Genomic DNA, 15,593 nt, shown 5'->3' on the forward strand with positions numbered 1-15,593 from the left:
TCTCCTCTACTAGGTCGGGTAAGCCTTTCCATCAAGCATCCTCCCGTCGATGAGGATAGTCAGCTGGAACATACAGGGCCTAGGCGGAGTTCCACACCATCGCCGTAGGCAGCTGATCCGGAATCAGCTTCATCCAGGTGTCACTGGAGGTGCGATTGATATCCTTTTTATCCACGAACACAAGTTGGATGCCAGTGATTGCTCTAAATCGAGCAAACTGCTTTCAGGACATACCTTCTGGTCACCTACTATGGACACAAGGGGAGGTACTTGCATTTTGGTCTCTCCCTCTATTCTCCCCTTGGTTGCTGGTCATGGTATTATTTCCCTCTCTAGAGCTCAATGGATCATTATTTTGATTGGAGGGCGTAAGATTGGTCTTCTCAATCTTTATGCTCCCAACAACAGAAGGGAGCGGATCTCCTTTTGGAAGGAGTTACTCTCTTGGGCCCCCATTACAGATTCTTGGATCATTGGTGGCGATTTCCACATGGTTGAGTTGCCATTAGACAAAAAGGGAGGCAGACAGAGTGGAATTCATTCTTTAGAGAGGGCAGCCTGGGATGCCTTTCTTTTTCAGTACAGTGGCAGGGACACTTGGTTGGATGATGCCTTTCATGTTATGCCACAGTCACTCCTATATTCTTGGTCGAACAGGAGAATACACATGCCCATCCATGCACGTATTGATAGATTTTATGTAGACGATTGGGCACTTGACAGAGGAAGATCTGTATGCATCTCTACTGGGGTTTCCACCTCAGATCATTTTCCAGTGGTGTTGCAGATCCTTGAGCCTCATCGGAGAGGACATTCTACCAATGTCAGGATTCCGGATGCTTTTTATGCAGAGGAGAGCCTCACGGAGGATATTTTACAGATTTGGGTTTCTCACATACAGGGTGGAGCTGTCCGTCCATCTCAGGTAGTTGCAGCCTTTTCCGGAATTAGTGACTATTATCATACAGTCGCTGATTCCAGGAGACGTGAGATTGGTATGCGCTAGCAGTTAGCATCCCTTCAGAGGGAAGAGCAAAAGAGGCCCACAGATGCTTGGATTCAGGAGCGCCTTGCTGCAACAAGGGCTCATTTGCAAACATTGTTGGATTAGAGAGCAGAATATGCCTTTCATGCACGGGAATCCTTTTGGATTCAGATGGGTGGCAAGGTCAACAAACACTTTTTCTCTCCTCATGGGCCCAAACATAGTAGAGACAGTGTCTCGTAGCTTGTTGACTCAAACGGGGTGATACAGTCAGATCCTGATGCTGTCATGCGTGTAGCTTCAGATTATTTTACATCCCTTCTTACTGCAGATCCGGGCACACAGGCTATAGATGATGCCAGAGAGGTTATTTGGCAGTGTATCCCTGTACTGGTGAAGGATGAGATGTATGTTTCTCTGGATGCACCTTTCACCAATGTAGAATTCAAGACTGCATTACTTGCCCTTCACAAGGGTAAGTGCCCAGGTTCGGATGGACTTACCCCTTCCTTTTTTATTACTTTTTGGGAGCAGATTGGTGATCACATTATATCAGCCCTGCAGGGCGTGTGGGACTCTGGTGAGATGCCTGACTCACTTACAAATGGTCTCATTCATCTCATCCCAAAGGGGGGTAATAGGAATCTAGTGTCTCAATGGAGACCCATCACTTTATTGGGCACTTGTTACAAGATTCTAGTGAAAGCCATCAGTCTGCGGCTACAGGTTTTTCCTCCAGATTTGATTCATGGCACGCAGACAGGGTTTGTGCATCGCACAAGTATATTTGATAATATTTTCTCATTTTGGGAGGCCTCAGAATGGGCCATGTAGGGCCCCAGAGATTGGCCATTCTACTCTTGGACTTTGAGAAAGCTTACGACAGAGTAGATTGGGATTTTTTAGAGGGTACTTTATTTTGCTTTGGTTTTTCAGATGCATGGATTAGAGGAGTATCCTCTCTCTACAGATCAGCCCACAGCCAGGTGCTCATTGGGGGGGTAAGAGGAGACAGATTTCAGATTTCCAGATCAGTCCGCCAGGGATGTCCTCTTGCCCCTTTTCTTTTTCTGTTTGTGGCAGAAGCTATGAGTATTCACCTTAGATCTCAAGCTGATATTTATGGGCTAAGGCTTCCTATCCGCCAGGAAGAAGAGCTCCTGGATAATGAGCCGGCAGATGACACGGCTGTTTTTTTGGATGCCACCCCCAGGACACTCACTTCCTTCCGGACAGCCTTGGATTTATTTTGCACAGCTGCAGGTGCACACATTAATGGGCATAAGTCCAATGGTTTTTGGATTTGTGAAGATGACACCCCGGATTGGGGTAATGATATTGCCTTCACTTGGGTACAGAGGGGCATCCCTGTCAGGTATTTGGGCTGCCAGGTTGGGGTGGGCATCTCTCCCTCACAACAGTTTGCTCCGGTGTTGGAGAGCATCAGAAGAAAGCTCCTTTTCTAGAGCTCAGCCAAACTTGACTTGGCTTCCAGGGTGGTGGTGATTAACCACGTTCTTCTAGTCATAGCATGGTTTGTATCTCCCCCCTCTGCCCCATTTTTGGTGCCCCCCCCTTCTTTTTTGTATCATCTGGAGGTAGACACATATTTTTTGTATCAGGACTAGACACACCGTCCTTCATAACCTCTTTTTTGTAGAAACAGTTGGCTGGCCCGTTTTGAGACCGCCACCGTTATGCTCATTGTATCAGTTATCTTTAGTCTCATAGACCTTCACGGTCTCCCGAAGACTTTAATAAACTTTCTTTCTTTCTTTCTAGGGATTGTATCACTCAGCTTAAGAGGCCCGTACGAAATTTGTTATGGAGCGGTCTAGATGGCACAACTGATGTTACAGCCAGGGTGGCTTGGGAGACCTTGATTCTTCCTACAAGAGAAGGGGGTTTGAATATCATCGACCCGGATCTACAGTGCAGAGCCTTACTCTGCAAGGTCGTTGTGAGAGGACTTATGCCAGGGCAAGAGCCTTGGAACGATTTCTTTATCAGATGCATACAGTCTCGCACGCCCCATAGTACCAGATGGGTTTTCCCCACAGCCCACCTCAGATCTCCCTCTTCCCCTCTTATGGTTGCTATCCTGAAAGCATGGGCTGGCTTCAGGAGTACACTTCACAGGATTCCCCCATCCACCCGTGAAGAGATTGAAAGGCAGCCTATCATGTGGAATGATAGTATTTTGGATGAGTAGGGCAGACCACTTGGAGCTTCTCCTTACATGCAGTGGCCAAGATGGGAGAGGGGCCCTGCATCTACCGTGGGAGCATGGAAAGCATTCAGGAAGCTTCCTACAGACCGACAGGCCCAGATGGTTCTTAATCTCAGAGGAAGTGCAGGGAGAGTCCAGCAGATTGATGCAGCCTTGCCCTTGGATTGGGTGGACACAGATGACATGCCTATTACTTGCTCCACATGGATGGGGGCTTTTTCCAAATTGGGAGTTCCTTTACAGGTGATTGCTTTTCATGACACACATGAGGATGCCTTAGTCTTTGATGTTTCTTCGGGGGACTGGCTGTCCAGATCCACTGACGATATCTTGTTCGAGGTACCGTTTCAGCCAGTCAGGATAGTGGGCTTCATGGAGCATGGATCTCTTTCACAGTGGTACTTGGATCCTGACTCGTGGATCTTGACCCGCTTCTCATTGCCCTGGGCTCATGGAGGCTATGGTTCTATGGAGGTGTCCCAATTAAGTTTTTGCAGTGGGTCCCTGGGGAATGGGAATGGATAGATGAAGGGCACCGAGAGAAGGGCATCCCCTTCTTTCGTTACATGGTCAGTAATGCCAGGAAATTCCAGCTCAGCTGTAGGGGTTGGAGGCCTACCAGAGCTCCTCATTGGGAGAACTTTCAGATTTTCTGCTGACTTGCAGAAAATTTTTTGGCAGAGGCTCTGGAAATCCCACCAGAGTATAAAAATCACTCTCTTCTTTTGGCTTTCTATTCATGGTGGGATAGCAGTGAATCAATGGAGGTCCAGGTTTGGAGCTGACCCTTCTTGCCCTCGTTGCCTTTCTACTTTGGAGACAATACAGCACTGCCTTTGGGATTGCAGACACGTGAGAATCATATGGAAGGGGATGGCAAGACTTCTCAGCACTTTTATTCGTCTACCTTTCTACATGACCTGGGGATCAGTGGCTTGGCTCACTCTTTCAGGGCCCCAGGTCTTCTTTGAGAGACTTGACTCCTCTTGGGCTCTTCACATCCGATGACACCTTATGGAGTCGTGCTCTCTAGAGGATGTTCCGGCCACTCTCTTCAGGGCTGCTCATTCCTCGGTTGACTCTCCTTGGGAGGTCTTAGCTAGCATTGCAGCATGGCACATTTGGAGAGCCAGATGCACTGAGGCTTTGGAGGGTTCTCAAGTTCACCCTTCTCAGATCTTGGCCAGTACTTGGACAGATACGGTACATACTCTGATGGCCATTTGGGTGACCATGCAGGGATCATCTCGAGCAGCCTCCTCCAGGAGAGTTACTTTTCTCAGAGATTGGAGAGACTCTCTCTTCTTTGATGAGACTTCTACAGGGTTGAGTTGGCATTTTCAGCCTCAGCCTTGGTTTCTTTCTACCTCATTCCTTTGAGGTGTTTTTATTACATGCTTAGCATGTTGCATTCCGCACACAACTTGCTCTAGTGAGTTTCTTTCTTACTTAATAGAAGTCTCTTTTTTGCCAAAAAAAAAAAACAAGGGCGTCCATTATCACCTACCTTGTTTGGCCTCTACATTGACGAGCTTGAGACAGTGATGTAGACACAGGGGGGGTAGGTTGCTCTCTTGCGGGCACACTGATCCAGATATTGCTTTACGCAGATGACATGGTTCTCTTGTCTTCCTCAGCAAAGGGGCTCCAGAGACACCTTGACGCACTACAGTCCTTTTGTGAGTCTCATGATTTGAAGGTCAACCTAGGTAAAACCAAGGTTATGATCGTCAATACATCTCAAGCCGTCATGCGCCAGGATCGGTTCGCATTTGATGGGTCACATGTTGAGATAGTTTCATCATACACTTATCTTGGGGTTGTCTTCTCCAGACCCATCTTCAATATGAGACCCATGATGCACGCACACTTGAGCAGAGGATATGCTTCATTGGCTCGCACTTTCAAGATCCACGGACCAAAGGGTTGCTTTTTGACTCCTTGGTCCATCCAGCGGGGATGTACGGCAGCCCTTGTTGGAGGCTAGACTTGTCGGATACAGAGCGGGCCCGTGTGGAGCGGCTACAAGTTCTCATGTTATCACTCACGGATGATTCGTGGTAAGCCATCCTTTCCTCACCAGATCATTCAGATGGAGTTTGGGTCACCCCCATTACAGCTAGATGTTGCATTTCAGGTCATCACGTATCTGTACCGAGTCAGGGAGTATGGGGATTACACCTCTGGGCGTAGCAAGCTACCATGGCTAGCACTGTCCTCTTCTATGGCACTTGCAGCAGGAGGGGACCAGAGGTGCTAGTATGCAAGCACAGAGAGATGGTTTTAGGAATTGGGGATCCACATGGACAGAGTACCTCCCTTCCAGTACAGCATGGATGCTCCGTTTTCTCCCCTCCTATCACATGAGGTCAACTAGGTTATCCGTGAGGATCTATTAAAGCTACACACATTTCGGACCTAGTTGGGACCGAGTGATCTTCCCGTGAAGCTTATCTTCTACAGAGATCACTTCTTACATGTCACAGCAGAGGTTTTCATTGGCCCACCAAGATACACGCAGATTTACTTACCCCACTCACTGAGGATCTCTCTTGGGTAGTTCCAGGTCTCTTCACATAGACTTCGTATTGAGAGCGGCAGAGTAGAGCGACTACCTAGGGAGAGGCGCATATGCACTTGGTATGACATGCGGGCGGTTGAGACAGAGGAGCACTTCACCTTCAGGTGTCTTGTTTACTATGAGATCCGAGGGCGTTTATACTGGCTCTTCAAAAACAACTATGGGAATTTGGCCCGATCCATCTCCTACCCAGACCAACGATGTTTGGCAGGTTTCGTTCATAAGGTACTAAGACACTGCGAGAGGATACTTCACGGAGTTTTTTCAGCCAGATCACAAGGACCCCCACGAGATGAGGCCTCGACATGACCGTGACCCAGAGCCTGTGACCCGACAACTCAGACAGAGGGTTGACACACAAATCACACTTGGGGACATCCCCTCCCTGTTTAGAGTCGGGTCCCGCCCGACGGGGGTCACAGTAGCCCTGGTTAGACGCAGAGCTATGACCAGATGACATGCCAAGGCTGCACCTTTGAGTGGCCGACAACACTCTATCACCGATTTCATGCCCCCATTGCCTCATCCACCCTGATGTCCTGATGATGATGATGATGATGAGATAGTCGACCACCGACATGACTATGTTGTACTTAGGACTTAGTACTGCCATTATGTATTTTTTGCATTTGCATTGGTGTGGATGCTCGTTTAGTAGCTCCACCACTACAGCTCGTTTGTACCAGGTTTACAGTCTCATAGACCCATCGGTCTTCCGAAGACTTTAATAAACTTTCTTTCTATAGAGATCCTTACACATTCTTGCTTCTCCTTGAAGTTATTTTTGTTTTTAAAATAAGCATGAGGTTGAATCCTTCCTATAGAGGATCATATTCACCTACATATTTCCTCCTGTTATTGACATTACTCGTATCAAGAGGGGTTTTATGTCCATTCCTCATTTTCTAAGCACTTTCCCATCTTTTATAATCATCTTTTTGTAGACTTCAAGTTTCTTCATGGCAAGTTGCTTAATCCAACTTTATTACCTTGTATCCAATGCATATATTTACAAAGAAACTCCCCTTCCAAAGGAAGCACACCGACTTGAGGCAAGAGTTAGAATGTTATCTCCTAATTCCTCTCATAGAAACCTATTTTGGGCTAATTTAAGCCTTTTTTCATGGTCTTCTTGCTAACCTCGTCCCCCACACCTGGTTGCCATATGAAACAACTAGTTCTACAATGGTAACAAAGTATAACAACTTCTTTTTTCCCAAATTCCCTATATCCTTGCAATAGATTTTGACCTTAGAAAGGGACCAAGAAGAGGAAAGGTAGGAAGCGGATCAACACTAGAGATGATTCAGGTAAACTAGAAGAAGAGAAGAAGGTAGTGAGGGCTAGAAGGCTTAACTGTCAATAAGAGGGACAAAGAGAAGGGGATCAATACAATAGATGATTCTAGGTGGAGGGAGGAGAGCCATTGAGGTAAAGTACGGAAAGAAAGGAAGGTAGCGAGGACTGGGAAGTCATAGATGCAAGGAAAAATTAGCAGTCAAACCAAAGTTAAAACTTACATTTCATGACCCTTCACATGTATAGGCTATTTGCAAAGGGAATCACAAATCAATCAAAATTTTGAGGTAATAACATCATTCTACCTTGAAACATGAATGGATCTGTATAATATATGTCCCTCTTGGAAGCATGTTTCTCCTCTTCCAATAGTTGATGTATGATGCCCAAAACTCGTAACATCACAACTGCACCACCAAAAAATATGTATATATTGCTGCATTTCTTTGATATTGTACACAATTTTTAAAGCTTTAAATAATTACGCATGTTGTTCATCATGCATATATATTATTGCCGAATGAGGACAATCAGTCAGATAGGTTGAGGGGAATAAGCCTTTCAAACAGTGAGCCGGCTAAAAAATATGTTTTACACAAATAAGAATGAGAACCCCACTTAGTAATTTCGGAGTTATTTTATCACATAACAATTATGTCTACAAATGCCTCACAAAAAGGGAGCTGTCCAGGTTCTAGACACACTTGAAAAACTTCAGTATAAGAAACAAGAAAGCTCATCTTAATTCTGCATAATGTAAATAAGTCAATTCCAAGTAAAACTCGCTCTCTCTCTCTCTCTCCCTCTCTGTCTCTCTCTCTGGTATTTTGTTCACTAGTTTAGCACTTTAGCTTTCAGCAAGGGTCTTAGTGAGCCCTTTGCTTCAGCCCTCAGTGGCTTGTATGAGCTACCTTTTGGTTTGCACTTTGTCTCATAGGCCCGCAAGGTCTCTTGTAGACGTTAATACATCTTTCTTTCTTTTCTCCGTAAATAAGTCAATTTCGTACAGTCCCGTTACCTCTCCATACAGCCCGTACAGTCCGCCGTACCCTTTCCGTACATCCCGTACCAGCCTCATACTTTCTCCGTACATCTTCCATAGTCTCTCCTTCGTACCTTTCCATACTGCCAGCTCTTAAACCCCAGGCTAGGATGAGCCCTTGGCCTAGCTCTGGGGGGTTAGATATAGTCAAAGGGAAAGACATATTTGCACAGGTCATTTCTGATGGAGTTCCCCAAGAGGAAGCTGTTCCCCTCGACTCAAGCCAGCAAGAAGCCATCCTACACTGACATGGCTTCAACACCTTTGACACATCCCATCACTCCTGAAACCCCTGATCTGCAAAACAACCACACACCACGTCAGATCTGAGCAGGCTGCTCTCCACCCAACCATGACATCTACGGGATGTGATCCCGAATCAGAAGATGTCCCCTCCGAGCCACGAGCTGAGCTACTGGCACGAACTCCCAATCAGATCCAAACTAGCCTGGTGTCCCATACCACCAGGTGGCGCTGTGAAGCCCTGGATCTTCCACTGGGCCTTGGGCTACGCTAAGATGCAGGCGCGCGTCCGCGACTCAATCCAGGATCAGACCTGGCACCTGGGAACGAAACTTGCTCCCAACTGCACACTGAGAACTGAATCCCCTGGGCCCCTTTTATAGACTCGGGCCCTGAGCGCCAAAAATAGCGAAGACCTATAAATAGTTCGTACCCTTGCCACTCAACCCGAGAATCAAGCCTGCCTAGCTCTAAGCCTCCCCAGGCTAACCTGAGCTAGTTCTGTGTACCTAGTACACGTCAGATACCAATCCGTGCACATGACATACTCCCCCTCCTCTAAGTACTCACTCTTGAGTTCGCTAAAAAACCTGGAAATGTTCTTTGGAGGTTTTGTAATGTCTCCCATGTCACACGATCCTTCCACTTGATCTTGTATTCCGTGATAGTACGATTACGAATCTGTCTTTCACGAAATTCAAGAATACAGTCAGTTCATGAGGAATAAAAGTCAAATCTGTAACTTCTATAATCTCATGAGGAGAAACAAGTTGATCATCTGCACCCAAGACTTCTTTCAGTCTACTGACATGAAAGACTGGATGTACTTTAACATCAAGAGGTAATTCTAGTCGATATGCAACTGGTCCAATTCTTTTAATGACCTTGAATGGGCCACAGTATCTGGGGGATAAATCGGAACCAAACCAGTACTTAGGCTCTTGGATTCCTTAGGAATTCGCAAATATACCATCGTTCCTTCAGAGAACTCTCTAAGTGAACGATGTCTATTAGCATAAAATCTGTCCCGATCTTGGGCACTTCTAATAGACTCCTTGGCAAACTGCAACATTTCTTGCATATCTAGCAAGAAGTTCTTAGCAGCATCATTTTGAATTCCTTTTAACCCAACCATAACTGGTGACTTAGGTTGAAACCCGTACATAAGCATAAAAGGACTGTAACCAGTACTAGAATGCTTTGCACTACTGTTGTAAGCAAATTCAATCATAGGTAGATAATCTTCCCATGAAGACTGTCTCTTAGATACATATGCCCGAAGCATGTCTTCAACCAACTGGTTGACCTTCTCTGTACTGCCATAGGATTGTGCATGATCTGAGGAAGTCATACTTAGAGTAGTTTCTAACTTCTCAAAAACAAGTGTCCAAAAGTTACTTGTAAACTTTGAGTCCCTATCACTGACTATGTCAGATGGCAAACCATACAGCTTAAACAAGTGGTCCACAAACTCGTGAGCCAGCTGAACAGCTGATATAGTTGTTCTAGTAGGTAAGAATCTAGCCATTTTTGTCAAACAGTCGACTATGACCCAGATGGAGTCATGACCCTTGCGCGTTCGAGGCAAACCAGTAATAAAATCCATGGAAATGCTTTCCCATTTATTACTGGGAATCTGTAATGGCTGTAATAAACCCGCGCTTCTAAGGCGTTCTGCCTTAGTAACCTGACAAACCCGGCAACCTACTACATAGTTCTCTATAAATGCACGCATCTTAGGCCAATAAAAGGTATGCTTCACAAGAGACAGAGTCCTATGTATACCCGAATGTCCAGCACTAGGAGCATCATGACACTCCCAGAGAATCTTGGATTTAAGGTCCAGAACATCAGGCACACAAATCTTTTCATTCCGGAACAGCAAGCCGTTCCTAATCATCCACTGACCTCCCGCCGCCTGTACCGTAGGTGGCACAATCCCTGAGTCCTGGTCAACCATGGAGCTCCCATCCTGGACTCTCTGCCAATAAGAACTGAAATGACTATCAGTTGCGTATAGCCCTCTCAAGGATTGAAATAGGTCTGAGGATATTTCCATAAATGACAAAGCATTTACAAACTTAACTCAACTTAAGGCATCCGCCACACTATTCAGGGAACCCTTACGATAACGTATTTCGAAATCAAAATCCTGCATTAATTCTGCCCATCGAGCTTTCCTTCCCCTCAATTCTGATCCATCACACACACACTTAATTGACTGATGATCAGTCAATACAAGGAATTTTGAACCATACAAGTAGTGTCTCCAAACCTTAAGAGCATACACTACAGCATAAAGTTCCTTCTCATGTGTGGGCCAACGATATTGAGTGTCGTCTAGCTTCTTACTCTCGAAAGCTACAGGTCTGCCCTCTTGGAATAGAGCTGCCCCAATCGCATAATCACTCGCATTGGCCTCTAAAACATAAGGCCGGGTAGGATCGGGTAATGCAAGAACGGGTGCTTCCTTGATAGAAAGCTTCAAGGTTTCAAAAGCCTTGTTCATTGCATCATTCCAAGGGATCGGTTGAGTAGACCTGCGTCCACGACCTTTCAATATGTTTGTCAGGGGTGCCGTGATATGTGAATAATCACGAATAGACTTTCGAAGAAATACCGTAAATCCTAGGAAAGAACGAAGTTGTTTCACAGTCTGAGGGATAGGCCATTCTAAAACCTTCTGGATACGATCCAAATCAATGCTAATACCTTCAGAAGAAATCTTGTGTCCTAAGTAAATGATCTCCTTCATAAAGAAGTCACATTTACTCATCTTGGCATAGAGCCTATGCTGTCTTAGAACAACTAAGACAACCCGGAGGTGTCCTATGTGATCCTCAAGCGTTCGACTATATACTAGGATGTCATCTAAGAACACTACAACAAATTTGCCCAGAAAATCCCTGAACAAATCGTTCATCATCTGCTGAAAAGTAGCAGGAGCATGACAGGTGCACCCCAAGGTGATTTGCTTGGGCGGATATAGCCCATATTCAGGTAATCCTGAAGCTGTAAAGCTAACTCATCCTCCTCTACCTGACTCATCCTATAAGGTGGTACATTGATAGGTTGAGCCCCTGGGACTAAGTCTATGCGATGATCTACTGCCTGTTCTGGAGGTAAACCCTCCGGCAGTTGAGCTGGGAATACATCCTTAAAACTATCTAACAACATTCTCAATTCACGGTGTTCAAACACACTTAATTCATTCTTGTTAATTACAGAAACAACAAATGAAGAAAGTGGAATCAAAACACACTGATAGACATCATAATGAGAATTGTTTAATATATTCCGAAGCTGCATCGCAGATACAATAGGCCCCTGAGAAGAGGGAATTTTATCACACTGAATACAAAATTGGGTGTCCTTATCTACAAAAGAAAGCGTATGCTCCGTCCATCCGATCTGAATATTGTGGGTTTTAAACCACTCTATTCCGATCAACAAGTCTACATGCTCCAGATGCATAACATAACATGTAAGAGCTCCCGTGTAGGCCTGAATCCGGATAGGAAGCGCTTCAACCTTGCGATCCCAAAACTGCTTCCCAGCTGGAAGCTGCACCTCATAGGTGTGGTCGCTAGGTACTGTGGACAGCCCCATCTTTTGCACAAATTTGTAATTAACAAAATTGTGAGAGCTGCTCGGATCAAAGAGAATGTGAACCTGTTGGTCCATAACTTCTCCATAAACTCGGAAAAGATCATGGGAACCAAACAACGAAGTATTGAAAGTACAATTACAAGAGAGTGGGCAGGTAATGACATTTATTGAAATACCTGTCATCGAGACTTGGTTTGCTCCCTTGGCCTTGGTACCAGTACCCGCCTGGAGCTTCGGTCCAAGCACCAACTTTTGGTTCTTGCGCTTGGGACACTCATTCTTTGTGTGGCCCCGCTCCTCGCAATAGAAGCAATGTCCTTCCTTTTTTAGCCTCAAAGTGCGAGAAGGAAATGGGCTTTACCATTCTTTGCTCGAGTCAAGTTTTTCTTAGAGGCGTTGTCCGTAAACTTCGTCTCCCCAGTACCAGTCGTATGCTGAAAGAACTTGCGTTTGTTCTTTCCACTCGTGTCGGAAACTGTAGTTGCTTTGGCACCGGCCATGGTATCATCATATATGCACGCATAATTCATGGCCTCCTGCAACGTTGTGCATTTGTTGTTCTTTATCTGCAACTTATATGAATCTGACAAACCATCCACGAAGAAACCTAACAAGGTCACTGGATCCATCTTAGTGGCCCTGGTTTGCAGATCCCAAAATCTTTGAAGATAAACTTCAAAGGTCAAGTTTAATTTTGACATATCGAGGGCTTTAAGCTTGCCAACAATATCGTAATCATCCTCCTTCTTCAGGAACCCCTTCCTGAAGACCCCTTCAAAATCTGTCCATGTATCGGGCTTAGGCTGGAGTTCCTTCCACCATAGCAATGCTTTACCTGACATGAACCCCGCTGCAAGCTGGATTTTCTTCTCATCTAGGTATGGGTGGAACTGAAAGTGTACCTGCCACTTGTGTAACCAAGTGTCAACTACCTCCTTCGTTCTAGACTTTTGATCGCCCGGAAAAGGGTCTGGAGTTATATTCGGGCCTAGCACTAAAGCCATGGCATCCACATGCGTGAGTGCCTGCACAGTGCTAGCCAGAAGGGTGAGAGTTGCTTGAATCCCCTGGAGTTGCTGTGTCAACCCCGTTTGATTTGCATTGACCTGCTCAAATTTTCCATCTAGAGCAGTCGTAAATTCACTGAAGGCCTTTTTTGTTATCAGGTCATCATAGAGACCCTGATCCTCCTCTCCCACAGGAGTGTAATCCAAATCCTGCTCTCCCATGGTGAACTCGGGATTTGCAGAATCAGACATAACTGAAATCTGATTTGAATATAAACTGAGAGAAATAACTGACTGAACCGAAGCGAAAAGGAGAATGGAGCAGAGGAAACCCGTCCCAAGAGATGCTGACGGAAAGAGATGCTGAAAAACTGGCGAACCGGAAGCCCACGAATCCCGAAATTTCACTGAACCCGCTACCGGATGCACGTACCCAATCCTGCAGCGAACGAGCTGCTGACGTGGCTGTACGGTCTACTGACGTGGCTGTACGGCTGCTGACGCAGGCCGTACAGCTGCTGACGTGGCTGTTAGGCGACCGTACAGTTTATAGGTACCGGTGCGATGCAGGTGCAGCGATGCAGGTGCAGCTGACGCAGGCAGGGTGTCGCAGCAGCTGACGCAGGGCTGGCGCAGCTATACGGTACTGATGTAGATCCCGTACGGATGGCTGGCGCAGGTGCGAACAGGCTGATGCAGGGCTGGAGCAGGCAGGCACGCAACTCGATGGCAACCACTAGGCTCTTTGCGAGGCTATGGGTGGGCTGGTACCCTGCCCCATCTATATAGGGAGCAGGGCAGCCTAATTGGGAAGCCCTGCTTCCAAAAAAGGCCGACCTCCCCCAGCTTTGGAGGGGGTGCTTTTTTCGAAAAAAGCACCCTCCACGCAGGCTGGTCGCACCCTGCTCGTTGCTCTTTGCGCCTCTCCCTGCACCGGCCTAATTCCGTACTGCCCTGGGCGTCCCATCTCCGCCTCCCTCGCAGCCCTTTTCCCTCTCTTTCCTACTTCTCTGCTCTCTCTCCTGCTTCCTACAGCCTTCTCTCACAGGCCCCTTCAGGAATTTCGAAAACTCTCCCTCCTTTCTTCTTCCTTTTCCTAACATCTATCCACCCCTGTTAACCCAGGAACCCAGCAGAAAACGCAGCAACAAATTTCGAATTTTAGGGCATACCTGGAGGAAAAATTCGTCAAAAATTCCCGCATCAGAAGTTCCTACCTCAAGAGTTGGCTCTGATACCAATTGACACATCCCAGCACTCCTGAAACCCCTGATCTGCAAAACAACCACACATCACGTCAGATCTAAGCAGGCTGCTCTCCACCCAACCATGACATCTACGGGATGTGATCCCGAATCAGAAGATGTCCCCTCCGAGCCACGAGCTGAGCTACTGGCACGAACTCCCAATCAGATCCAAACTAGCCTGGTGTCCCATACTACCAGGTGGCGCTGTGAAGCCCTGGATCTGCCACTGGGCTTTGGGCTACGCTAAGATGCACACGCGCGTCCGTGACTCAATCTAGGATCAGACCTGGCACCTGGGAACGAAACTTGCTCCCAACTGCACACTGAGAACTGAACCCCCTGGGCCCCTTTTATAGACTCGGGCCCTGAGCGCCAAAAATAGCGAAGACCTATAAATAGTTTGTACCCTTGCCACTCAACCCGAGAATCAAGATTGACAAATGTGATGTTTATGGAGAGGTACAAGAGCAGGAAGCCATAGCAAGAAATAAGAAGATCTTATGCATTGGGGGATTGAAAGACAGTTGCATTAACTATTTCGATGAGGAAGGTGAATACAGTGAGGAAGAGAAGAATACCCAACTCAAGAAGGCAATACCACAAATCGAATGGGATGAGAATGACATGTGCCTTGTCACCCGAAAAGGGAATCAAGCACAGGTCTACTTCAAAGAAAAGATTTCAAGAATCAAGATTCTCAAACAAACCAACAAGTTAAAGGGCACTAGAGTTTGGATATCTGAAGATATCACTCCGACACAGCTCAAACAAAGAGCAAATGAATTGACCAAAGTGAAGAAAGCACGTAAAGAGGGAAAATGGGTAGTTTATGGAGATGGGCAGTCACTCATTCGAAACTTCAAAACTAGACCCAAAGACTCTCAGTCTTAAACTGATGTTATTCAAACCAATTTCAGACTAGTCTTTGGAATGTAGTAGTTATCCTATAATAACTTTGAGCTGAGATGCCATGTGCACTGCTCGACTCTCTGGTATCCTGATACAAGTAGTGGGATATGGCCCGCAAGGAGGGGAAGTGGGCGGTAGTACGGGATGTACGACTTCTTATCGGCCCGTTTGGGCACCCACCCACTCTCCCACCTAGGATCGAGGAGCTATATGCAATGAAATCAATGCATAACCCCTCATGATCATTCGCTTGGCCATTATCAAGCTTCAATATTGCATCTTTGACACCATCCTTGGTGAAAAGAGTGCAGGAGGTAGGACAGTCAAAGCGGCGCAGTCCTCTAATAGTGGTATATGATCGATGTATATGAGCAGTGTGTATATGTAGGAAGAATACTTAGGTGAGAGACCGCAGTCAAAGTGTATGTCATGGTAGATAGT

The 15,593-nt window shown here is 46.3% G+C and overlaps 1 protein-coding gene across 1 annotated transcript in view; it reads right to left on the minus strand.

Moving 5' to 3' along the window:
- ATSPO11-1 (Spo11/DNA topoisomerase VI, subunit A protein) overlaps window positions 1-15,593 on the minus strand; it is an 84,790-nt gene that overhangs the window by 37,520 nt on the left and 31,677 nt on the right. Inside the window, exon 6 of the mRNA XM_087387620.1 lies at window positions 7,401-7,502. Within this exon, the coding sequence (XP_087243746.1) occupies window positions 7,401-7,502 (102 nt within the window). The remainder of the gene's footprint in view (window positions 1-7,400; window positions 7,503-15,593) is intronic.

Source organism: Dipteris shenzhenensis, chromosome 16, assembly GCF_047967505.1.
Source record: "Dipteris shenzhenensis isolate YYH24624 ecotype China chromosome 16, Dip_SZ_1.0, whole genome shotgun sequence".
Lineage (NCBI taxonomy): Eukaryota > Viridiplantae > Streptophyta > Polypodiopsida > Gleicheniales > Dipteridaceae > Dipteris > Dipteris shenzhenensis.